This window comes from Phoca vitulina, unplaced genomic scaffold, assembly GCF_004348235.1.
Source record: "Phoca vitulina isolate PV1807 unplaced genomic scaffold, GSC_HSeal_1.0 scaffold2, whole genome shotgun sequence".
NCBI lineage: Eukaryota > Metazoa > Chordata > Mammalia > Carnivora > Phocidae > Phoca > Phoca vitulina.
In genome coordinates this window covers 99,886,159-99,912,645 of record NW_022589705.1, presented here as the reverse complement: position 1 = coordinate 99,912,645, position 26,487 = coordinate 99,886,159, and the positions used below count along the sequence as shown (strand labels likewise).

The 26,487-nt window shown below is 54.5% G+C and overlaps 1 protein-coding gene across 2 annotated transcripts in view; it reads left to right on the top strand.

The window, feature by feature from the left end:
* PRKCZ (protein kinase C zeta) overlaps positions 1-26,487 on the top strand; it is an 87,567-nt gene that overhangs the window by 44,086 nt on the left and 16,994 nt on the right. For both annotated transcript variants that reach the window (XM_032395352.1, XM_032395344.1), the window contains exons 2-7: positions 10,413-10,498; positions 15,704-15,835; positions 16,974-17,052; positions 18,152-18,204; positions 20,529-20,717; positions 23,771-23,868. In XM_032395352.1, the coding sequence (XP_032251243.1) occupies positions 15,833-15,835; positions 16,974-17,052; positions 18,152-18,204; positions 20,529-20,717; positions 23,771-23,868 (422 nt within the window). In that variant the 5' untranslated portion in view covers positions 10,413-10,498; positions 15,704-15,832. The remainder of the gene's footprint in view (positions 1-10,412; positions 10,499-15,703; positions 15,836-16,973; positions 17,053-18,151; positions 18,205-20,528; positions 20,718-23,770; positions 23,869-26,487) is intronic.

The following is a 26,487-nucleotide window of genomic DNA, read 5'->3' as shown; positions in this document are numbered from 1 at the left end:
AATCTGGATATTTTCTACTGATGTGTCTTGTTTTGTCTAATCTGCTTTTAAATCTTTCTCCTAAATTATTGATTTCAGTTACTTTTTTTTTGTTTTAAATTTCTGAAATCCTAGGATATTTAGGGCTTCTCTCTTTTTCTATAGGTCTAGTTCAATGGTGAAATCCTCTCATCTTATCTTTTTAAATACATTTGAATATCTGGATCACCTATTTCTCTTGACTATTCAAGATGCTTCTATCTCTTGGTCTGCCTGGTACTTTTTGATGGAATATCAGATACTGTGTTTGAAAAACTGTAGGCATTCCGAACAATGTTATTTTCCTCATGAGAGGATTTAATTTTATTCTGGCAGATGGAATGTGGACAAATTACCTTGATTCAGCTCAAGCTGGTCCATTTCCCATTTTCCTTAAATGTCTTTCAGTAATCTCAACCTGGAAGGTCTGGGAGTTTACCAGGACCCCAATCTCCAGCTGTCTCCCCAGCACCACGAGTCAGCCAAAATCTCTACCTGGGCTGCCTTTTTTTTTTAGATACACAGAGAGAGCATGAGCAGGGGGAGAGGGAGAGGGAGAAGCAGGCTCCCCGCCAAGCCAGGAGCCTGATGTGGGGCTCGATCCCAGGACCCCGGGATCACATTTAGCAGCTTCTTGGCCTCTTGCCTTGAACTTGTGCGCTCAGGATCCAGCAGACGCCTCGAAGGGAAACCACATGCTGGGCGACAGGCTCACTTCTCCACAGCTTCCTTTTCTGAGGGGTCTTGAGATACCTCTCAGGTGGGGGTGGCTTGGCCTAGAGGGCAGAGCATCAGCCCAGAGGGGATTATTCTCCAGCCTTAAGACCTAATGGGATTTGCCTTGCCAAGCTGTGGGCTCACTTGGGACCCGTCACCTTTCCTTCTTTCTTGTGTCTCCCTTTTGGAATGGGAGTGGCCATCCTAGGCCTGTCCCAACATTGTATTTTGGAAGCCTGTATCTTGTTTGGTTTCACAGGTTCACAACTGGACTGGAATTTTGTCTCTGGGTGAATGGTACCTGGAGTCTCACCTATGCCAGATTTAGATAAGACTGTGGACGTCAGAGCTGATGCTGGGATGAGTTAAGACTTTGGGGGCTGTTGAGATGGAATGAATGTATTTTGCATGTGAGAAGGACATGAATTTGGGGGGGGTGTCTGGGGCAGAGTGTTATGGACTGAATGTGTCCCCTCAGAACTCCTGTGTCTGAAGCCCTAACCTGCAAAGGGACGGTGTTTGGAATGAGGCCTTGGGGAGGGGATAGTTGAGGTCAGAGGGCGGGGCCCTCCTGGTGGATCGGCGCCCTTTTAAGAGAAGAGCCAGAGAGCTGTCTGCCCCGTGGACACAAAGCGAGAAGGCCGCCTTCAAGCCAGGAGGAGTCCTCGCCGTGCGGGGCGTTCCACCTCAGGCCTCCAGCCTCCAGCCTCCAGACGGTGAGAGCTCACTTTCAGTTGCTTGCGCCCTCGGTCCCTGGTGTTGTCACAGCGTCCCGGGCTGACTGAGACCTCTGTAGGCTTGGGTTGTCTTGGGCATCCTGAGCCCCGGTTTCTATCTCTAGACGGATGCCCGCGAGCTGCACGCAGGTCTTGCTTTCTCACGGCACGGTCTGAGGACACGAGGTGGGCCTGCTGACACATCCCTCCCCCCGGCCTCGCCTGCTCTCCCGGTCCCGCGTCTGCCTGGGATGCCCCGGCACATTTTCGTTGTTGTTTTCCTGCTGTTGTGGTTTGTTCTTGGAGACGGAATTAGATTGAGGCCCATCGGTTCCTGGTGCCAGCACACGTCTGCAGGGCCCATCTGGTGCTCTTGTTGGCGTTGCTGCGCTCCGCTCCCGGGCGCTGGCCTCGGTTGTGGGAGAAGCGCTGGTCCTGCTGCAGCCCGCTGGGTGCTGGGCAGCTCCGAGCGCTTTCCAGTTTCAGTGAATCCGTGGAGGAAATCCTCCACACAGAAATGAGTTGCATTCAGTATGAATTTATTTATAGTAGGTTACTTGGAAGTTGGTGTACATTTTTCCATAGAATCTTTGTGAGATATTGGTCAGCCATTTCATTAAAATGTGATTTGTACCATGAAAAGTTAAGGTATTTGTGATAAAATGATTAGAAAGTTGAACTATTGAGGCTCCTGGGTGGCTCAGTCGGTTAAGCGTCTGCCTTCGGCTCAGGTCGTGATCCCAGGGTCCTGGGATCGAGCCCCACACTGGGCTCCCTGCTCCACGGGGAGCCTGCTTCTCCCTCTGCCTCTGCCTGTCGCTTCCCCTGCCTGTGCTCTCTCTCTCTGTCAAATAAATAAATAAAATCTTTAAAAAAAAAAAGTTGAACTGTTATAATTCCTCCCCCTTAAAACACCTCTTAGGATTGGTTTTCTTAACGGGTACTGACAGTATTTGGTGAGGGAGGGGCAGCTCTGAAGAGCCGCGGGCAGGGCTGCAACCCCCTCTTTCCGCCCTCACCGTGGTGCCCCTGTCGCCTGGCCACCCCGTGTCCCTGTGCATAGCATGCCACCAGCCCCTCCCAGCCCCCGAGTCCCGTCCCAGGTGGCAGGCTTTCTTTACGTGAGCATCTCTGATTTTAAAAAATCAGCAGCCCCATCCCCAGACACGTGCCTGTGCACGCCGGCTCGCCTCACTAGGTTTCTTAGCGAGGGTGAGTCAGAGATCGGTTTCCAAAGCAGGCGACCTGTGTTTGCACAGGCCCTCCCGCGGGCCGTCAGCACCTGTCTGTCCTCCACGGGGCCTTTTCCCCTCGAGGAGCGCTTCACATCCCCTTCCCTAACCACCACCACCTCCTCCATGACGTGTTAGCCCCTCTCCCGTCCGTGGCAACCTGGCTTTCCCCACTCTGCACCTGCGGCCTCGCGGGGCGCGTGCCCGATGCCCACTCTGGCCGCTGGGAGAAGGGGTTGGCGGGAAGCTCCTGAAGGGGATGCTGAGCCTCGAGGCACGCAGGCATCCTGCTGGGGAGATACGCAGGACGGCCGCACGCTGTGCCCAGAGAAACGGGAGCTGAGTGCGTCCCCCGTTCCCCTCAGTGCAGGGGCTCACCGTTGGGTGTGGCCTTTACACAGTTTCAGCTTTGAAAGCACCGTCTGCCGTCAGGTGCAGCCCCGTGACTTAGCCTGGACCCTGGGTTTGCCTTGGTGCTGCCGGGTGGCAGTCCGGGAGGCGCTCGGCAGGCCGCTGTGGCTGCAGCAGACGGGCAGCTCGACCCCGGGAGGCCCCCGCACAGCGTGTCCGGAGGAGGTGATGCCCGGGTGGGTCCAGCTGAGCCCGGCCCAGGCTCACTGTGTCTGCCTGCGGCTGCCCCCTGTCATGTCCACCCAGCCAGCAGTGACCGGGCCTGATGCCCCTACCCCCTGCCCCGGGAAGTCCCTCTCTGCAGCCTGGTTGGGCCATTTCGGTCGTGGGACTGCCCTGGACCAGTGACATCACTGGGGGTCGCCCTGCTCCGAGTGCTTTAGAGCAGATGAGATCAGCACCCCACCCCCAGCAGTGCCAAGGTTGGGGGGGCGACACCAGGACCACGTGAGGAAGGGCAGGCGGATGTCGGGGACGGCACCACATGGGGGGGGGTGCAGCCTTATTCCCATTTGCTCCCAGTGAGGAAAGCCAGGACTTAGAATGACAGGTGCCTCGCACACACCCTGGGCGATGCAGCCTTGCCCCATAGGCCCACCGTCTGCGGTGCCCACCCCGAGGGCTCTGACCACGTGGCTGATTTGCCCCCCTCCCCCATGGGGCGCCACTGCCCAGCTGTCCCCTCCAAGTCCCCTCGTCCACCTGACTTGCGCTTCCCTCCAGCACTGGCCATTTACATATTCGTCGTGTTTCCCATCATTTGCCATCAGTTCCAAGAGGACAGAGACTCTTGTTGTGTCCCCCATGCCTGCCAAGGGTGCAGACTGGTATCCAGGGATGAGCCAGTGCGGGCAGGTGGGACGGGGCGCCAGCACGGAGCTGGGCAGGGCCTCACTCCCGTACTGAGGGTCGAGCACCTCTGTTGTCTTCCATGTACTTCCCTAGACTTCTGTGGGATCGTAGTGACAAAGGCCGTGTCCTGTGTGCGGAGGCCTTGTGGGGAAGAGGGGGCCCCTGGGGTGCAGGCAGAAGCCAGGCTAGCGCACCATGTCTGTGGGAGCAGGGGCTGTGGCCGACGTGACCCGAGAAGGCCACCCGCCTTCCATGCTGCGTGGTCCCAGGCCAATCCCAGGTCCCCTTCTGTTACCGTGGTTCTTCTTCACTCCCCTTTCAAAGCCTAGCATACTTTAAACGACATTTTCAGCTGGGAAACAGGATGGTGAGAAGCAGGCTTGTGATCGGGGATGTCCCTCCACGGAAGAGGGCTGTGTCCTGGCATCCTGCTCCTTGCAGGCCTGGGACATGAGCCATGGCTGGGTTTCCTAAGTCACAGGGATGCTCCATTGTCCCTCGGAACCTTCCAGCCAGGGTGCCCACTAGGGAAGCACCAGATACCTCCCCTGCAGCCAGGCTCAGGTCCCACCCGAAACCCCAGACTGCTGGTTTCAGAAGGTCACGTGGTAGTATGTCATAGAAGCCTGTGGGTGGAATGTGCATCTGGCGAGAACAGGGGGTCCTGGGGGAACCAGTGGGGCGATGTGATGCAGAGCTCGGCCCTGCAGGACCCCCGGCCACCACCTTTCTCCCCCAACACGCACATCTCTGCACACAATCCCAGATGACCGAGTGACCAGGATATCTTAGACGTCCTAGCCCTGGGAATGTGTTCTTTGTCATTGCTGTTTTGTGTCAGAATGAGCCAGGGCTGAGCCTTGTACTGAGGAGACCTGCTCAGAGAGATGGGAGGTCCCTGCCCCGGGGGCACCCAGTCCAGCAGGGGGCCGTCGGGGAGGGAGCTGGGCCTGCAGTGGTGGCACCCGCTCTGCCCGAGCCCCTGCTGTCTGCTGCACTCCACTTTCCACCTTTGGGCCCAAGGCCACCTCACCAGCTCCTTGGCCCTGCTTGGGGCCAGGTCACTCAGCGGGACACCCCCTGGGGGGACGGCATTCAGCTTCCCCATGCGGTGCGCCCTGACGTGTGCCACATCGAGGGAGTGCTCCCTGCCTGGCTCGGAGGCGCCGTGGGGCCGTCCTTGTGGCATGGCACGGGGCTGTGCTGGTCACCCTGGGCTGTGGTCCATTTCCCGTGAACAACAAGAGCGGCTTTTCCTGCCATGCTGCCCTGCCCCGGAAATTCGGCACTGCCCACGCTCGTCCCCGTGTCTGCGGGACGTGGGGTTTTTTCACACTGTCGCTCCACGTGCTCTTCTTGTCAGAGCCCTCAAGACGCTGCATTGCCATAGAAACTGAGCTCGTTAAAATTCCCTGCAGCCTCCTAATTATAGAATTTCAAAGACAAGCGAAGAGCTTCTTCCAAGGGTTGGAGTTGAGGCTGAGAGGAGGGGGGAGAGCAGCCCACGCGCCCCCGGCGCCGCTGGGAGCTGGCCGGGCTTCTCCATGATTCCCAGTCCAGGGCGCAGGGAAGGGCCCCTGGCAGGCACACTCTGACCTCGGGGTTCGGCCTTGACCGCGCAGCCAAGACAGAACCTCAGATCCGCCAGGACCCTAGGGCCCCGACTTTCCCATGGAGGCCTTTCCTGCCCACCCGATGTGTGGGGGACCCTCTTCTGCGGGCACTGAGATCAGTGGGGATGAGGCGGATACGCAGTGGGGGCGCAGGGCTAGCGTCATTCCCAGAGCACCCGCCCATCCGCACATGCATGTTCTCTGAGGACACGTGCTCTTTTCTTCCTTTTTACACTGCGGCTGTCACTTCAGATCAGGGATAGGGGCTCTGACTTTCCAGGCAGAAACCCACAATCTGCAAATGTGACAGTTGTCTGAGCTAGTGGCCTACGAGGCTGATGGCCCTTGCCTGGGAGGGCAGGGGATGGCTGGGCCCCCGCCAAGCTCAGGGGCTCAGGCAGAGCGGACATCATCCAACTGCATCCAGCCCTGCACTTGGGGAACCTTCTAGTAAACAGTCCGAGGTTTGAAAGTTTTGGGGGTTTTGGTGGCTGCCATGGTGGGAATGTGGGTTTTTCAGGAAAGGTGCTCAGTTGATTCAGAAGTTAAGGAGGTGAGGGGCACCTGGGTGGCTCAGTTGGTGAAGCATCTGCCTTTGGCTCGGGTCATGATCTCAGGGTCCTGGGATTGAGTCTCGCATCGGGCTCCCTGCTCAGTGGGGAGTCTGCTTCTCCCTCTACCTCTTCCCTTGCTCATGCTCTCACTTTCTCTCTCTCTCTCAAATAAATAAATAAATAAATAAATAAATAAAATAAAATCTTTTTTTTTTTTTTTAAAGATTTTATTTATTTATTTGACAGAGAGAGACACAGCGAGAGAGGGAACACAAGCAGGGGGAGTGGGAGAGGGAAGAGCAAGCCTCCCGCCGAGCAGGGAGCCCGATGCAGGGCTTGATCCCAGGACCCCGGGATCATGACCTGAGCTGAAGGCAGACGCTTAACGACTGAGCCACCCAGGCGCCCCAATAAATAAAATCTTAAAAAAAAAAAATTAGGGAGGTGGTAATCCCAGTCCAGTCTTGAGAGAAACAGCAAGCAAACCCCAGGAGAGGGGCATTCGACATAGCGTCTGACCCGCACTCCACGCCAGCAAGGTTGTCAAACCAGGGACAGCTGGGAAGCTACCTGAGCAGACAGGGGTGAAGTACCATGTGGGATTCTGGGTGGCACCTGGGTCAGAACGAATATATCGAGGAGCAGCTAAGGAAATCTGAATAGAGTATGTGCCCGAGTCAACAACATCGCGTCAATACTGCTTCATTAGTCGTAACAAATGTGCCGCACGCTTGTAAGACGTCAGCCAGAGAGGACACCAGGCGTGCGCTCTGCGGGGTCCCGTCCTCTCTCTGCAGTTTTCCCTTAAGTCTGGAACTGTTCTCAACCGTGAAGTATATTAAAAAGGCCATTGAGGAGGATGCCGGCTCCAGCTGGAGTTTAGGTAACAGCCCTGGTGTTCATCTCTGTCTTGATGAATACGTCAGAGGGAAGTCAGGTGTTAATGGGAGGGGAAGCTGTGGGCAGGTTACGTGGGAACCCTCTGGTCTGCCTTTGAACTTTCTGCAAATCCGAAATAAATTGCGTGTGTGTGTGTGTGTGTTTTATAAGTGAGGGATGTCACGCTGTCCCTTGTGGTTCTTTATGACTCACCTGACCGCTGCTTTCCAGGTAGTGGCCTGGGCGTGGATCGGACACCCCAGGGGCTCCCTGCCTTTGCCTGGGGTGTGCCAAGGACGTGGTGCCTTGCCGGGGTCTGCAATGCAGGGGCTCTGAAAACGCCTTCCTCTCTCTGCATAGGGTGGGGGTGATGGTAAATACCATCTTAGAGACCTCGTGTGAGTCGGGGGTCTCCAGAGAAACAGAACCAAAAGGATGTGTGCATAGAGACAAGGACCTCTGTTTTAAGGAACTAGCCTGTGCAATTAGGGAGGTGGGCAAATCGAAAATCTGCAGGATCGGCGGGCAGGCTGGAGACCCAAGAAGAGTCTAAGCTTCAGTTCAAGTCCAAAGTCTGGCTGCTGCAGAATTCCCTCCTGCTCAGGGGACGCCCATCTTTTGTTCTAGTCAGGCCTTCAACTGATTGGATGAGGCCCACTTATGTCAGGGAGGCCAGTCTGCCTCATTCAAATTCCATTGATTTAAATGTCAGTCTCATCCAAAAACACCCTTGGGGTGCCTGAGTGGCTCAGTTGGTTAAGTATCTGACTTTTGATCTCAGCTGAGGTCTTGATCTCAGGCTTGTGAGTTCAAGCCTTGCATTGGGCTCCACGCTGGGTGTGGAGAGGACTTAAAAAACAAACAAATAAAAACAAACAAAAAAACCAAACACCCTCATGGAAACATCCAGAAAAACGTTTGGCTACATATCTGGGTGCCGGGGCCCAGCCCAGCTGACACAGAATGAACCACCCTTGCCCGGAGGCACACGTTTCCTGAAGCCATACTCAATCTCCAGTTACCCAGAAGCAAGGTCATACTTGGCCTCCCGTGACCTGGCAGGCGGGCGGGCAGTGGCAGGGGGCGTGCCCCCCTCCCCGCCCCGGGCAGGACCACAGCAGGGGACAGGGCCTTTCTTTGCCTACTTAGAGCTTTGTTTCATTTTTTTAAATTTGATACACTTTATTTATTTATTTATTTTTAAAAAATTTTTTTTAAAGATTTTTTTTTTTTTTTTTTTTTTTGAGAGAGAGAGAGAGAGAGAGAGCACAAGAGGGGGGAGTGGGAAAGGGAGAAGCAGACTCCCTGCCGAGCAGGGAGCCCGATGCGGGACTCGATCCCGGGACTCCGGGATCATGACCTGAGCCGAAGGCAGTCGCTTAACCAACTGAGCCACCCAGGCGCCCCGATACACTTTATTTAAAATAAAAATTCAGCACCCGTTCCTGGCCCCCGTGCCCCCCCCCGCCAAAAAAAAGAGGTTTCAAATGAGTCCTTAAAGAAAAAAATGAGATGGAATTATTTGAAGATGAGTCAGAGGGAAATACCTGAAATTACTTTGTAGCCAGCCTGTTGTTGCTACTGCCGGCCCCTCCCTCTGGTTTTGCAGTTTTGCCTGTTCAGGGTTTAGCGTGGGCTGAGGCGCCTGCGGGCGTGTGGCTCGGGTACCCACGGAGCATACGGCGTAGTGGACACGTGTGGCCGTAGCAGCTGCGCGGGACGGGGCTCAGCCGGCACCCGCGCGCCCAGGGGGTGCCTCCCAGAGGCCGCACCGTCCGGAACTTGGCATCGGTCTTCCACTTACTAGAACAACTTCATCTCACGACTGTGTGTCCTGAAACGATTAGTTAGCCCCCGTCTAGCGCTCTGGGCCTGTGGGGGCCGCGTGCAGCCCTTGGTCTTGTCCCCTCAGTGAGTTTGCCTGCCTGCTGTGCACCCCCTCATACCCCTTGGCCTCTGCTGGGGCATCTTTGTGTTTCTTATTTCGGGCGGCTTTAGCCAAATTTGAAGGATACCTAGTCGGGTGTATTTGTGGATTTCCGTGTGGTGTGTGCGCTGGGCACAAGAAAACCAGAGTGTTGGCGCTAGGCCAGCTCAGCTCCCTCTGCGTCTCTGTGCCCCCCGTCTGTGTCTGTCACTCAGTGCCTTCTCTCTGCAGGACAGCTGGGGGTTGTGAATGCCACATGCAGGGAGGGTCGGGGGCATGCATGGGACATGGGGACGGTCAGTCCTATGGACATCAGCACGGACCCGCCCCCGGCCAGGCTTCCCCCAGATCAAGCCAGGTCGGCTGGACGGGCTGGAAATGGCAGGACACACCCTGTCAATCTGGGCAGAGGCCCTGGGCGTCACCAGGGACTCCTTAGAGCTGAGGGGCCAATGGACCCCAGGCCTGCAGCCCAGGTGTGAACTTGCAGGTCAGGGAGCAGGAGGGTGAAGGCCGGTGCCACCTCCCACCGGCTCTGCTCCCGTCTGGGTGTTGGCTGAGAGTCTGTGGCAGGACAACTTTGAGGGGTCCTGGGTGATGTGTGGGCCTTGCCAAACCCCCAGCTGCCCACCGGCTGTGGGGGTCCTACCGCAGAGGAATCTGGACGTCTTGTTTCTGACTCAGTCTCCCATTTAAAGGGAGAGAAGCGGGCTCTCTGGTGGCTGTGACCTGATTTCAGCACGGTCCAGCCAGAGCTGGTAATTTGCTTGTTTTGAAAACATTTCGTTAGTTTCCACATTGGTGTACGTTCGTGGCACTTCCACGACTCATGAAAGTGGTTTTCACTGCGGAACTTTATAAAAGCACAAAGCTTCCCGTTGTACCCTGAGTGTTTTGTACCAGCGTTCACTTCAGAGTGTTTGGAAGGAGCAAAGTTACGAGCATTTTTAGAGATGAATGAAACCAACGGTTCTAGTTAAATGTGTAACTCTAGCATTTTTGATTAGCGGTGTCCTTCTTACAAGTTTGGATTATTGAATGCGCTTTTTCGAAAGCGACATGTTTGGTAACCCTTGACTCAGCATAAGTGCTTGGTGTGTCTGCCTCACCTCTGCCCCAAGATCTGTCAGGCGGGGGGACACTGGGCAGGGGTCTCTCATGTCCGGTGGGCAGGACGCCCGGCTGCATTTCAGGCGGACCGTGGACTCCATGTGGCAGCCGCTGCCCCTCCAGGACGGTGAGCCATGAGCTCACAGCCCGTGTGCACCGCACCCCAGTGTGGAAAAGGGGGCCTGGTTTCCGTGCTTGGAGGGAAGGAGGGTGGAAAGGAAAACAGGGAGGCGGGCTTGGAAGCGCGTTGGCCTCCGATGACGTTCCAGCCGGACCCTCAGGGGGGCCGCCCAGCCGCTGTCCTCCCTGCCAGGGCGGCTGTCCCCGAGGGCACCTCGGGGGGGGTGGGGCTGTTTCTTTACCCCTCTCTCCTGTCCCCCCAGAATCCATCTACCGCCGCGGAGCCAGAAGATGGAGGAAGCTGTACCGCGCCAACGGCCATCTCTTCCAGGCCAAGCGCTTTAACAGGGTGAGTGCCACCGCCTCAGCCCCCAGCTCCCGGGCTGTCCCCGCCCCGCCTGCCCTGCCCTCACCAGCCAAGGGATAGGTGGGGACACTTCCCGCTGAGAGTGGGACGGGCTTCAGAGGCCGACAAGCCCGGTCCTGAAGCGTTGGGCCTTTTCTGCACGTGGTGGCCGCCTGACAAATGTGGTGTGTGCGTCTCCGAGTCTCTCTGCTGGCCCGGGTCAGGCCGCCCTTGCCGGGGGCGCGGGGGCTCTGAGGTCCTGGCCTGCTTGCGGTCAGAAGTGGGTCTGCGGATTTGACCGATGACGCTGGTGTGCATGGTGTGCGTCTCCTGTGAGCCCCGAAACTCCGACAGCCCCGTGTCTGCCACCCACGTGGCTCCCAGCCCGTCCTTTCCATCCGTTCTCTTCAGGATGCTCTTCTGTTCTCTAGAAGTGATGCGATTCAGGTGGCTTTGTGATGGTCCCACCTCACAGTGGAAGGGGTGGTACCTACAGGTGCCTCACTGGCCAAGGACGTTCGTGTCCCGGGGCTTAAAGCAGAAACTCATTCTCTCCCAGTTCTGGAGCCAGAGGTCCAAAACCAAGGTGTGTGCAGGGCTGTGCTCCTTTGGTGGCTCTAGAGGAGGATCCTTCCTGCTCTTTGTAGCCCCTGGGGGCTGCCGGCGGTCCTCGGCTTGTAGCTGCAGCAGCCCCACGTCTGCTCTGCCCTCACGTGGCCTCTGCTCTCTCCCAAGGGCGCCAGGCATGGTTAGGGCCCGCCCAATCCAGTACGACTTCATTTTGACGGTACATCTACAAAAATTTTTTTTCCAAACGAGGTCACATTTGGAGGTTCTAAGGGGACATGAATTTGGGGGACATCATTCAACCCACTCCCACAGCCAAGCGCATGCACACCTGAGGGCCTTTGTACGTCCTGAGACTCCGCCCTGCCCCCCCCTTCCCCCCCGCGTGCTCAGAGCTTGTGCTGTGCCTTACTCTGTCTTGGCTCAGACAATCATCCCTGCAGCCCTTTCTCTGCGGCCCCCATTCCCATGTGCGGCTGATGTTCCTTACAGGTCTGTGTCTGCTCTCTCCCACCGGGCCTAGTGCTCTGGGCACAGGGACTCTGAACACAGATTTGTTGTTTATCGTAACTAATGACTGGAAGAAAGTCAGCTAGGGGAGACCTAGGGGCACTGTGTTAGGGACCAAGAAAGAATGGAGCGTGTCTATCAGGAATGAGAAGGAACCCAGGTGGGTGGCAGGAGAACAGGGGGTCCAAGGAATTTCAGATGCCTTGGGGAGGTCAGGCATCCCCAAGCAAGAAGGTATGAGAGGACCCTGATGCCAAGTGCTGCCGGAGGGTAGGACTGAGGGGGCATGCGTGGATAATAGACCTTTGTTCCATCTCTGGATGGACTGACGGGGTGTGGATGGGAGATGCTGTGGTGAGCCACCCAGATAGGATGAACCTGGCTGCTGACAGCGTGAAGAGATGGAGACGTCCCAACCCCCAGGATGCGAGGCACCTGCCGCCCCACCCTGTGTTTACCAGCCAGCTGTGTGGCCAGGTAGCTTCTCTTTCTGCACAACTGGGCGCTGGCTTGGTTCTGGACAGAGAGGGGCCTCAGCCAGATGGGACTGGCCAGCCTTCGGGATATCAGACAGAAGGTTCTAGGAGCGCCCCCCCCCCCCATGTTGACTTTCAGGGAAACGCTGTTTCCTTCATTACCGCACACTCACTGGTCCACGATGAAGCCCACCCACCCAGCAAGACAGGCCAGGGCCCGGGCAGCACAGAGGGACCTGGCTTCTCCCTCTCTGCAGATTTTAGGAGAAAAACCCATTTCTCTGATTGCAAGGTACAGGCCGTCACCCTCTCCCCCTGCCTGCCCTTCCTGCCTCCCCCCCATAGTCAGTGAGAAAAGGCTTTTCCTCTCTGTGGAGGAGCGGGGACTCCCAGGGGTGCCCCTGCCACCCCATTCAGTGTCCCCAGAGCACCAAAAGTAGGTTTTCACAAACACGGGGGGACTGGGAAGGGGGCCAAAGACCCTCGACTCTTAGACTGTTCGGTGTTCACAGAACGAGGAAGCACAGGAGCCTGAACGTGTTGCCAAGTTTGATTTCCCACCTGATTGTCCTTGTTCCGAGTCCTGCGTCTTGCTCGGACCCTGGAGGCTGGGTCTGCACCATTCACCATGTTAATCACAGGATTGTGCGGATCACCTCCACCTGTCACTTGAAAGGATGTTTTAAGAGCTACACACTTGGTTCTGCAGGAATCAGCAAGATTTACGGGGCAAGGGCCCACAAGAGATGATTTCTCATGTTCTTCATCAGTGACCTGGGCAGAAAGTGAGTGGGTGTCAGTCATATGGCTGAGTCTCCCCACCAGGATCTTTATTTGTCCTTGACACGACTTTTCTTCTAGAACAGTGAGAAAAAGTTCCACTGGTGAATCAAAGGGAGAGATCCAGCAAGTTTCCGGAGGAGAAATGAAGACCTCCACCCTAGAAAAGGAGACACCAGTGCCATGGATGGGGTGGCATGAGGGCAAGGTCAGAGCCTGGCCCTGGGAACCCCAGGGCATGAGCATTTCCTGTAAATGCCGGTCAAGGGTTTCTCCTAAGCTTTTTGGCCCAAGCAGCTAGGACAGGGTTAGCAAGCAATTCATGTCAAGGGCCAGAGAGTAAATATCTTAGACTTCCTGCGCCACCAGGTCTCTGTTGCAACTGCCAACCCCATTGTAATGTAAAAGCAGCCACAGACAGGGGGTAAACAGATGAGCGAAGCCGAGTTCCAATAAAACTTTATTTATAAAAAACATGGCCGCATTTGGCCCACAGCTGTAGTTTGCCTGCTCCTAGAGTAGAAGATTGGAGTTACTACTTGCTGAATGGATCAAGGCCTCAAGAGGAGCAGGTTTTGGGCCCAGCATGAGACCCCCTCCCCACCCTGCATTAGCATGAAAGCAGGATTCAGAAGATGCAGGAGGGAGGAATGAGGCTGTCCCTCCGGCCCCAGGAAGAGCAATAGCTTCTTATACCTTCTAGGAAGAGGCAGGAATGCACGGAGAATCTGCAGCCTCAAGCTGGACCTCCCACACTCTTGCAGCCCTGATCCGCAGCGTAGTGGGCCAGCCCAGGAGGGCTCCCCAGGGGCCAGCAGAGGTGCGGCTCCTGGACAGCCCATCCTCAGAGGACTCCACGGATGAACCAGTAGGACACCTGAGCTCACGGTCAGGAAGCACAAAGCACAGTGGAAACAGGGCATCCGAGCAAGAACCTGCAAAAACCCAGACCAAAGGCTTAGACGGAAAAGAGTTCAGGGTGACTGAAAAGTAGAATGCGTGATTGAAAATACGAGCCAGGAACCAAGTCAGCAGTGTGTAAGGAGGCTTAAAAATATTTTCATTCCATCAATTTATTCATTCAGGTGAATTTCAGAGTATCGAAGCTTAGGGTTTAGGTTTTGTTTTTTAGTGTCATGTTTCCCGAAGTGTTAACAGTTCAAACAGAGGTCTGAGATAAAGAGCCCTTGGCAGCCTGTCCTGAGCGGTGTGGGCGCATGGGTCCCACGTCCCTTCCACGTCCCTGGTGCGGAGCCCCGGGGACAGCGTGCTGCTCTCCGTCAGCAGCTGGCCTACCAGCCCCTGCTTGTCTCTGGGAAGGAATATGTGAATTTGTGAAGCCACCGAGTGGCCGACGGAAGAAGCACTGCAGATTAGTTGTGCAACGTGACCGTGGGAAAGCTAAACACGTTAGCATATTATATAAGAAAGGTGAATTGTTCTTAATGGCTTCACAAATGGTTTGACGCAGCCGGACACGCGGAAGAGAATGAAAACTGGTCTTCATACCCGAAGCTCTTCTTTGACTTCCGAAGTTAGGCGTTCAGCGGTTGCCCTACTTGGGCAATGCTGGTACGAAACGAGGGCGGCCAGAGCTGGAGATGCTGTCAGGGGCCCCTGCGGCCGCCCCCCGTCCAGCCCTCACTGCCGTCTGCTGCACTTCAGCCCATTCCCCGACGGCCCCACGGTTTGCGTTTGGCTGCTCGTGGGAGGGATGCTTTAGGCAATACAGACGACTTGGAATAAATGCTTTTCTGTCTTGTTTCCAAAGTTAAAAATAATGGGGCTGCGTGTGTGTTTGCTTGACCTTAGCAAACATGTATTGGGCACCGACTGTGTGCTGGGCACAGCCCCGGGCACTGGCCGCAGAGCCGTGACCAGGACCTGAAGCTCTGTGTGTGGGGACTGGCTCCCTCGGGCCCTGGTTTCCCCGCTCGGCACTTCGCCGATGAGGAGTCGGCTTCTCGGTGCCCGTGGCTGTGAGCTCCGGGCACACGGTCTGTCCACGCCACCACACCACCACGCCCCACGCCAAGAGGATTCCATCGGGCATAAATGAACTCCGCTCAGTATAATTGTGGTCCTTTTTATTGTTCTTCAGGAATAATGAGAGGCTCTCTCAAAAGAATGAAATTTGTTAAACATACATATGAGTAACAGCTAGAGAAAAGATGATCATGGGAACCCGGCGCCACTCACGTGCACCTCCTGCCACGTGTGAACAGATTTGTGAACACATTCATCTTCATGCACTTTGTAACAGTTAAAAATTAGGAAAACATCACCAAACAAACTGATAGTTACCATTAGCTTCAGATGTTTAGAACCTTGAAGAACAAAGATTGACCACTTAAAAATCTTTAAAAATACAAAAAACAAAACAAAACACCCAAGATAATCGCAGATTGCCCCTAGCAGTTCAAAGTTATGACACGTCAGAATGCTGGGCAGAGTCCCTGTCTCCATGGTCATCCAGAGGCGAATCCGGACGTCTCCCGTGCCTGTCTCAGCCTGGGTCTCTGCACACAGCCCAGCAGGAGCTGTGATCCCCCTCCAGCCCCTGCAAGCAGGGGTGGGTCCTTGCCCGAGGAGGGGTCTCATCACCCCTGCCAGAGCGGGGTCCCAGCCCCCTCCTTGGGGCCCTTGGTTCCCCCAACCTGGGGATGGACCCCAGTGGGGGCTCCTGAGCTTGGGCAGAGCCTCGTGTCCAGATGTGACCAGCTGATTGGGCCACCTCTTGTCCTAGCTCCCCGTCATCTTTTGAGGAAATCAGGGAAGATGCCACATGCCCCAGCACTGAGCTGGGTCCCTAGTGTAGCATGGCTTCAGGGGACACCCCGGCCCTCGGCCTGATGGCTGCTTTTCTTGCCTGCAGAGAGCGTACTGTGGCCAGTGCAGTGAAAGGATATGGGGTCTCGCAAGGCAGGGCTACCGGTGCATCAACTGCAAGCTGCTGGTCCATAAACGCTGCCACGTGCTCGTCCCGCTGACCTGCAAAAGGCATATGGTGAGTGTGGGCCAGATAGGGCCCTGGGGGCCCACGAGTTGGGGCAGCCTCAAGCTCATTGTCCGCACTGACCCTGGTGACCCTCAGGCTCCCTCCGTCCGAATAGGGTCCTGCCACCAATGAGACAAAAGGAGGGGGTGCCTGTGGGTTGCAGAGCCATGACCCCGGCCAGCACCCCGGGTGGGGCCCCTCTTCCTACGCCCTTTGAGCCCCCAGCACTCTTCAGGCGGGTGGCCTCTAGCGGGGCCTCCAGGGCCCTCTGCCACGCTGGGATGAAGGTACGGGAGCAAGGGGAGGCTCATCTGTACCCGAGGCATGAAGCAGCTCTAAGGAGCCGCAGAGGGAAAGCCCATGCCTCCCTGAAAGTCGGAGGATGCACCCCCCATGTGCCCCTCAGCCTGTGACCGTGGACGTAAAGCACCCTGGCCCTTTGATGTGTTGTTCATTTCCCTCCTGAGTATTCAGGCTTGGTAGTGCTCGTGGGACCCCTGAGCAGGAGCCTGAACTGGACGTTGAGTTCCTCCTGGGCCTCTGGCAGGCACGTCTGGGCGGGTTGGCTCATCTGATGTCTAACCCTGATTGAGCACTGGGAGGTGGGGTTCCTACACGGGCTGGTGTGGGGGAAATGCACACGGTCTTCCTAAAGTCCTTCCAGCCGTGGCTGCCAAAAACCGAAAGGGTGCACATACCCTTTGACCCCATAGGTCCACGTTAGCCTGAGAAATAAGGCCAGCCCCAAAGATGTATCAGTCAGGGGCTGAGGGATGCCAACGCCTGGAGCTTAATGTCGGCCAATAGGGGGCTGCCTCAGCTGTGACAGCAGCCCGCAGGACTCTGTGATGCGGCGGGGGGGGCGGGGGAGACTACCAAGCATTATGTACAAAGGCCCCATTTTTTAAAGCACCTGCTGGAAAGGTCACAGCCTGAGGTGCTGAGTGGTCTCCTGCTGTAGGATCACAGGAGATGTCCGTGTGGGTCTTCCTGTCTCCAGTGTGGTAAGGTTATGTGTGGAATATGTATTAGGACACGGGCTATAATGTGTATATCACAGGAGGTGGTGATAGAAAGCCACACAGTGTCTCCAGAAGCTACATTGTAACGCCTGCCTGGTCACTTTGTAATGCCCATCTCTTTGCAGGATTCTGTCATGCCTTCCCAAGAACCTGCAGTAGATGACAAGGACGACGTGGACCTTCCTTCTGAGGACACCGATGGAAGTAGGGGCTGCTTTCTTCCTGCTGGTGGAGCCCAGGCTCTCCACCCTGGAATTCCTGCGTGCCTCCCCTTTCTGAGCACGAATCCTTTCTAGCTCCCATCTGCTCTCTGAGGGTCAATATTGGCAAGCATGCGCCCCTCACTGCGGGGCTGGGGACGTCTCTAGGGCCTTCCATCATCCCTGGGCAGAGATGGCAGAGTGGGGTGGCCTTCCCTGGGCACACACATCTCTGAGAGTGGCTGCCATAGGAGTCCAGGTGGGCGTTTTCCCTCGGCACCGACTTTGGGAGTTCTAGAAGATACTTTGGCGGCTACCACAGGCAGGCCCTCCCACGGGTGGGCTGCTGCATAGGCTGGTCTCCATGGAAAAGCCTGCTGTCACGTTGGTTCTTGAGTTCCTGTGGGATTTTATGGGGTTTTTTTGGTGGAGGAGAGACTTTTTTTTTTAATGCTCAGAAGCATTTGGAGAAAGATTTTGAATACTAGTTGGACAGATAGCCCAGCTCTGAGCTCCCGAAGTCTGTGCACTGTTAAGAGCATGGTAAATGTGAGTTCTGTGCCCTGAGAGCGCTTGAAGGATGAGATGAGACCACAGAACATAAAGCATTTAGCACAAAACCTCACACAAAGGAGATTCCTAATAACAACGGCACCCACCACACACCTACCTAACTACCACCCATCCAGCCATCCAGCCATTTATGTATCTACCCACCCACCCTCCACTCACCCATCCACCCATCCATCCTCTCTTCCACCCACCTGCATACTCTAAGAACAACATCTGGAAGGCTAGACACCGAACTCTTGTGAATGCTTGCTTCTAGATGAATCGCTGAGAAAACCTGTCACAAATGCAGGTTCCCCAGCTCTACGCCCAGAGGTGCAGAGTCAGGAGGCCTGGGTGGGACCAAGAAGCTGCATTTTCTTAGGGCTCTGCAGTTAGGTGTGGCTGCTCCGAGATTTGCCCTCAGTGCGGCCGGCCTGGCCTGGACCGCTGGTGTCCGCAGAGGAGTGAGGGGCCGTGGGAGCCCCTGTGTCTCAGGCTGCGTTCCTGACAATGTCTGCAATGTCCTGTTGCTTTCTTTCTCTCTTCACCAGTTGCTTACATTTCTTCAACCCGGAAACATGACAACATTAAAGATGATTCTGAGGTGAGTGTATAAAATGGCTCATTAGTGTTTCCAGTTTCTTTTTACAAGTTCATTAGCTCATTTCTGGGGCAATTACAGAAATTTAAATATGAACTAGACAGGCTTGGGAATTGTTGCTCACTGTGAGGGCATGGTCTGTGGACCTCTCAGGTGATGCACACTGAGGGGTTCAGGGCAGAGTCCCGTGGAGTCTCCAGTATTCAGCACAGAAGGAATCTCCGGATTGTTAGGTGGACAGAGAGCCAGCGGGTGCGGCAGACACAAGCCAGTGCTGAATCTCAGACGTGAGGATGTGGTGGTGGTGTACTATTCTCACAGCTATACAGAACTGGGGGGATGAGGTGTCATTGGCCAGGTGAGCCCAAGCGGCAGGCCTGGTCCGAGCCTGGGTCAGGGGACTCTCTGACCTCAGAACCCTCTTCGGTCAAGTTGGATAATGACCACAGCTTTTTGTGAGGGTGAACTGAGAGCATGTGTATGAACCCCTACCCCATGGCTGGCACACGGGAAGCTTCCCACAACACCAGTCGTCAGCGTGGCTCCTCCCATTTCAGTACAGGGTGGCTTGGGCCCCCACAGTGGGCTGCAAGGAGCACACGGAGACCCCAGGCTCATGTGCTTCGAGAAAAGGTGGGAAGGCTGGTCCCTGGAGAGTGGGATCACTTCGTACTCTTGCACGGCTTCCGTTGTCTGTGGGGATCCACGTGGAGGAATCACCCTGAACCAGACTTGTCCTTTGTCCTGTTTTGGGCAAGTTTATGGCTGGGTGGGCCAACGTCAGAGGTAGATTGATAGATGCTCACCACATTTGCTAGTAACTTGATTCTCCCCACTCCCAAGGTGCAAATGCTTACATTTTCTGCAACTATCTTCTGTCTCCTGTCACAGGACAAGTGTTCCCATCACTGGGAAATTGGTACCTCATGAAGCAACAGGATGTTGGCACCCGTGGGCATGGCCCACATGGGGCACGGGGCCCTCCTGCTTTGGTGGGTGGGCTGTGCAGTACAGTGAAGTTGGTCTGTTGGGGGGCAGGGAGGAGAGGGCGTGCACCAGCCCAGGACCTGGCTCCAGAAGCGTGGTCTGCTGCCGTGGCACAGCTCAGTCTTGTCTGGGGCACATCCTTTCTGACTCTTCCAGAGGCTGCCGTCCCAGAGGCTCTTTAGGGGCTAGGTGTGGCACCGTATCTGCTGTGGGTTCAGTTCCCGAGCACCCTCTCTGCCCAGATGGCAGAGCGGGTCCAGGGCTGGCTCTTGAGCTGTAATTTTTGTCAAATTTTATTTGCATAAAACCCTTTATTTGTCTGTTGTACTTTTTCCACATCACTAAGCAGTTCTTCGATTCTTAGAGGACACTGACCAAGTGTCCCACAATTTCGCCCAATTCTGACCCCATCTACCTGGAGCTAGCATCAGACCCCACAGGTGAAGGGCTCAGGCCCACAAGACTGCCCCCCTCAGAGGCCATGTGCAGGCTAGGTGGTCCCCTGTGCTTCTGACCAACCAGCTATAAATCAGGTTCCCATGACCCTTTCCGTGAGTTCCATTAATTTGCTTGAGCAGCTCACAGAACTCAAGAGAAACATCTTAATAGATTACTAGCTTATGATAAAAGGCTGTAATTCAGGAACAGCCCGGAGGAAGAGCTGCATGAGGTCAGGGATGGGGGGAGGATACGGAGCTTCCATGCCCTGTCCAGGCACACCGCCACGTGTCCACCAACCAGAAGCTCTCCAGACCCCGTCCTTTGGGGTTTGTTTGGAGACTTCATAACAGAGGCATGATTGATTAAGTCATTGGCGGTTGGAGAATGTGCTCAATCCCCAGCCCCTCTCCCATCCCCGGAGGTCAGGGGTGAGACTGAGTTCCAAGCTTCTAATCACCTGCTTGGTCCCACCTTTAGGTGGCCTGGGGCTTCTCAAAAGTTTTCTCATTAACATAACATCTGCATCTGGGATGAGACAGGAGCACTTAGGTACCTCCTGCCTCCACCACAGGTACCCTTGCCAGAAATAATTCGTAGGAGGGAAGCTTCTGTTCTTAATCGGATCGCCTTTCTCTTGCGTTCTGTAGCCCTCGCGTGGGGCTGTGGCTGTGCTTTGCAGACATCAGCTAGTTCGGCATTAGAGCCCCCAGGAGAGCACCGGTGGGGGAGCCTGTCCTGGGAGGCCGGCCCCGGGCACCCACACGCTCCGCGGCGGCCACGGGCTGTGAGTGGGGGGTCTGGGGTGGTCATGGAGTCAGAGCCTGTGAGCAGAATTGCTCGCAGGGACTTAACCTCCGCAGGGAGGAGTCTTTCCTTTCTCACTTCTCTCTTGTCCTCAGGACCTCAAGCCGGTTATTGATGGGATGGATGGAATCAAAATATCTCAGGGGCTCGGACTGCAGGACTTCGACCTGATCAGGGTCATCGGGCGTGGGAGCTACGCCAAGGTCCTCCTGGTGCGGCTGAAGAAGAATGATCAAATGTACGCCATGAAAGTGGTGAAGAAGGACCTGGTCCACGATGATGAGGTGAGCGTGGACGCCGGCTTGCGCTTCCACTTAGGGTCTTCATCCTGGCTCCCGTGCTTCTTTCTTGCCATGGAAGTAAAATGCACATCACAAAATTCACCATTTTAACCATTTTAAAGTATACGTTCATGTGGCGTTTGGTGCGGTCACGACGTGGCGCTGCGTCACCGCCGTCTCGTGCCAAGACACGGTCACCCCCCCCAGAAGGAAACCCTGCGTCCGTGAGCGCCCACCCCCCACGGCCTGCCCCTGGCACTGCTCATCTGCCTTCTGTCTCTGGACTTAGCTTTCCTCGACATTTCCTGTACGTGGAATCACGCTCTGTGGCCCTTTGTGTCCAGCTTCTTGCAATGAGCATCGTGTTCCGAGGTTCCTCCACATAGTACGCGTATCAGAACTTCACTGCCTTTTTTTTTTTTAAGATTTTTGTTTGAGATAGAGAGCACGTGTGCATGAGCAGGGGGAGGAGCAGAGGGAGAGGGAGAAGCAGACTCCCAGCTGAGCAGGGAGCCCGATGCGGGGCTCAATCCCAGGGCCCTAGGATCATGACCTGAGCCGAAGGCAGGTGCGTAACTGATTGAGCCACCCAGGCTTCCTAGAACTTCATTGCTTTTTATGCCTGAATAATAATCCATTTTATGAGTAGACCACATTTGGTTCATCTCTTGACAGAGATTGGGGTTGCGCCCACCTTTTGGCAACTGTGAGCTGTGCCGCGGTGAATGTTCATGTGTGGGTATTTGTTCAAGTCCCTCTTTCCAGTTCTTGAGGGGTTTGCCTAGGAGTGGAATTGCTGGCTTATAGGGTTATTCACGCTCTATTTGAGGAACCACTGAACCGTGCTGGGCAGGTGCACCGTTTCACGTTCCTGCCAGCAGCGCGTGAGGGTTCCAGTTCTGCGCACCCTTTCCAGGACTTGCCGTTTTCTGGTTTGTGATAATCATGACCCTGGTGGGTGAGAAGTGGCACCTCATTGTGGTTTGATCTGCATTTCCATAACGACTGGTGATGTTGAGCATCTCTCTGGGCTTCTTGGCTTCATGTACTTTTGGTCTTTTTCTTTCACAGTTGAATGCAGACTCTGTCTCTTGGAAGCAGAGGAAGGACTGACGCGTAGGCAGCAATAATGCTGTTGGGCCCCCGTAGTACATGAGGCAACTTGGTGTCCACGGGCCCAGCAGATCACAGGAGGGCTCCCCAGCCCTGGCCCAGGCTCATGGTTTGGAGGAGAGAGCTGGGGCTAAACTAGAGCTTTTACTTGCCCTATCAGCAGGGTGCATTTGTGCGAGCACAGACTGCCCAACTGGCCCCTGAGTGCTGAGCTCGTAAGCGAGTGGTGGTACCCACGCCTCACAGCTGAGGACACTGAGAATCGGGAGGCAGTGGCCTGCTCACATCTTCACTGCTCGTCAGCAGCGCTGCAAGATGATTCCAGATCCCCTTACTGGAACCCTGGCCAGCTAGAAAGTTAGTGGAGTGTCTGAGGTCAAGTTTGTAGAACTGAAAGAAAAGGCATTCAGGACAGACTCACTGCTTTGGTTCATTCTTGGCATCTTCAAATTGTCCCCTGTGGGCCAAGATGTGGAGGTGGGACTTTTAGGTGATCTCTTGAGAAAAGTGTGATTCTAGGAGTCAGTGAGTAGAAGCTGTGTGTGTGTGTGTCCCCATGTCTGCATGTGTCATGTGCATGTCTGTGTGTGTGCATCTGTGAGAGACCCTGGTGTCTGTGGCCCTGAGTCTGGGCCGTGGACGTTAGGCCGTAGGGGCACTGCAGTGGGCTGGATGGTGGCCTGCAAAAAGATATGGCCACATCCTAACCCCTGGAGCCTGTGAATCTGAACTTATTTGGAAATGGGGTCCTTGCAGATGTAATTAAGTTAAGGATCTTGGGGAGATCATCCTGGATTATGTGGGTGGGTCATGAGTCCAATGAGAGGTGTCCTTTTAGAGAAAGGCAGAGAGAAGTTGAGACAGACAGAAGGAAGCAGAGACACACAGGGAAACCAGTGTGTAGAGGGAGGCACAGACTTGACTTTGTAGCTTTCCCCAAATTCCAGCGTGGATTGGGAGGGAGACAGCCCTGTGATAGGAGCTGGTGCTCTAGAGATGGGCATGGGACACTGGGGAATCTGCTTAAGCATCCATCCTGTTTCCTTATGTCTTAAGTGGAGATGAAACCCAGCCTCCCAAGGCTGTCACGGGGAGCACATGAGGCAGTGCTTGGAGGGCCTGTAGCTCAGAGGCCAGCACACAGCTGGTGATGGGGGTAGAGATGGTGACAGATGATGGTGATGGTGATGGTGATGGTTTTGATGATGATGGTGATGATGGTGGTAATGGTGATGATGATGGTGATGGTGATAATGATGGTGATGAAGATGGTGATGGTGATGATGGTGGTGATGATGGTGGTGATAATGGTGATAGTGGTGATGATGATGGTGGTGATGGTGATGATGGTGATGATGGTGATGATGATGGTGATGGTGATGATGGTGGTGATGATAGTGATGGTGGTGATGATGATGATGATGGTGGTGATGGTGATGGTGGTGATGGTGATGATGATGGTAATGATGATGGTGATGAAGATGGTGATGGTGATGATGGTGGTGATGATGGTGATAGTGGTGATGATGACGGTGGTGATGATGATGGTGATGATGATGATGGTGGTGGTGATGATGATGATGGTGGTGATGATGATATTGGTGGTGATGATGGTGATAGTGGTGATGATGACGGTGGTGATGATGATGGTGATGATGATGATGACGGTGGTGGTGATGATGGTGATGGTGGTGATGATGATGGTGGTGATGATGATGGTGGTGGTGGTGATGATGATGGTGGTGGTGATGGTGATGAACATGATAGCGAGGATGGTGGTGGAGATGGGGATGGTGGTGATCTATTTCTTAATGGACATTTTCCTTTCCTGTCTGCACTGTCTTCTTACAAGCAGAGGTGAGAGACATTTCTCTCTTTCCTCCCCTTCTTGAGGATGAAGAGTATTCAGGAGCCTCATTAACATGACCTGGTTTCTATTTCAGGATATTGACTGGGTACAGACAGAGAAGCATGTGTTTGAGCAGGCATCCAGCAACCCTTTCCTGGTCGGCTTACACTCCTGCTTCCAGACTACAAGTCGGTAAGAAAAAAGAGCGTATTTCTAAGATTCTGCTGATTTCTGAATTGAACTGTATGGCGGCTAAGTAGGCATGAGGTTTCCACCATCGTATTAGGGTTCTCTCCATTGCAAGTATGGGTTTGTTTGTTTTGTTTTGTTTGGCTCATCAGACTAACTTTGTTGTTCTCATCAGCTGGTATCTTGTATTAAGTAAATTTCATGGATTTGAACCTAAATTATTTAATTGCATTTATAAAATATTTATTGAAAACATCCTACTGAGTACAGGAGTAGAGGCATTGGGTTAGGTGTTGGGAAGCCATAGTGGCACGAGGTGGGTTTCTGTGCTCATGGATATTACCAATAAGTGGAATAAATTAAAAAATACCAACAACTGAACTTAAAACTTTATATTGGAATCCTACTGTTTCAAAAGGCTTGAAAACCACTGGTCTAGGATAGTCAGTATATACTGTGTTTAGAATTCTTTTCAGGGCGCCTGGGTGGCTCAGTTGGTTAAGCGACTGCCTTCGGCTCAGGTCATGATCCTGGAGTCCCTGGATCGAGTCCTGCGTCGGGCTCCCTGCTTGGCAGGGAGTCTGCTTCTCCCTCTGACCCTAACCCCTCTCATGTGCTCTCTCTCATTCTTTCTCTCTCAAATAAATAAATAAAATCTTTAAAAAAAAAAAAAAAAAAAAAAGAATTCTTTTTAGCTGGTTGACTTGAAGTCACCCAGTTTGTTTATTTGAAAAAATACTGACTATATTCTGTGTCAGGGTCTTCAAGACCACCCCCAGGTTCAGTGATTTAGCAGGAGAACTCACAGGACCAGCACATAGTAGGACTCAAGGCTAAGATTTCTTGCCATGAGAGGGTTATAAAGCAAAACTGGCAAAGGGAAGAGGCTCATGGGGTGAAGTTGGGAGGAAAGCAGGTGGGAGCTTCCAAGAGTGGAGTCACACAGACCACAATCGTCCAGCAAGGAATTGTGACAACTGGGGGTTTTACTGGGGGCTGGCACGTGGCAGAATATTCCAGACTCCCAGAAGGAAAGAGGGTGTTCAGTATAAACCATATTGTGTATGCACAGCAGACCACTCTTATGATTCAGGGGAGGTTTTTATCGGTGGAGGGAGCTGTCTACCGGTCAAGTTCCCAGACTCCAGCCAAGGGCCGCCTTGCAAGCAGGCCTTTCTGAGGACGACAGTCTCTGTCCGGCTCGTGGTAACTCAGCTCAGCTGTAAATCAGACTGGTGACTCGTACATCCCTACGAACACGTCCGCCCTCACCTCCCTCCTGACCTTCAGTCCCTTGACCCACCTGACTTGGCTGCCACCTGTGCGTGCAAAGCAGCTGGGATAAATGGACTTTACCCCCGATCTGTAGTTGTCCCCTCCCTGGATCTCACTGATACTGCCTCCTAAACGTGTCTCAGATTCCTCCCTTCTCTCCTGCCTGAATCCTGACTACAGCCTCTTTGGGGCGTCTGGTCCCTGGGGCTCCCCAGGCTGTCAGTTCCCCCATGTTGGAGTTAAGCCATATTTTGAAAACACAGATCTGAAGTGTCTTTCTCCCGCTTCGAAGCTCCTCTGATTACTTCCCCGCTTGCTTCTGGGATGCGGTCCAGGCCCCTGGGCCTGTGTCTGAGGTTGCTGCGACCAGCTCCATCCTGGGTCCCTTCGCTCTGTCCATCTTTGTCATGCCGCCAGGTGGGCCCTGCCCTCCCCTGCCCTCCTGCTTCAGAGCTTCTAGAAAGGTCCCATCGTTGTGTTCCATGCATTCTCCCCGTGCGTCTGTGTAGCACTGACCGGGGTCTCGGGGAATTCTGGAATATGCCTGAGGGCAGACGACCCATCCCAACCCCACACTTCCTGAATGGTGAGATTCCAGAAGACTTTGTTTTGTGGTGGATGGTTGATTTTACTGTATGAACTGGTCGGGGTGTGGGTGTAAAAGGGTCAGGTTTTCAACCTCACTCGCGTCTCCGTTGCCTGGAGCATAGCGCTTTCTGCCCCCGGAGATGGTCTGCGGTCACGTTCCCAGGTGCGCTAAGTAGAACTGAAAACAAGTTCGTCCCTTCGGTGTTTGTGACCCTATGACACAGCCCCTCTGCTTTACCAGACTGAGGTGTAGATTTGTTTACAGCGTTCACGAGGGGAGGCCACATCCCAGGACATCAAGTTTGTCTCTTATTTTTACAGGATCTGTCAGTCTGTCTAGAAGCTCTAAACACCTGGTTAGTCGGGATAGGGTGTCTCTCCTGGGCCATTTTTATGTGCCTGCTTTGACCCCAACTGTGTGTATGTGCCTGTGTCCCCAGCCCACGGTGCGCTCCTGGAGGGAGCAGGGTGGCGCTGAGTGCGTTTGTGCCCCGAGCATTTGCTTGGTACCTTGTAGGCAGTCACGCTGCTTAAAGAATGTTTTTTAAGGTACAGTCATGTCCTTGGTACAAGTATACAGTGACCACATGTCACATTCTTTGTGACTCATGAATCATTGAGGGTTGCACATGTTACAACCAGCTCGGAGGGGAGCTCAACGTCCTGCACATGCCTAGCAGCCGGGAGCACGGGGACTCACAGGCATGGCTGCGGGGCTGGAGCCGGGAGCCGGGGTGTCCGGGGGCTGGAGCCGGGAGC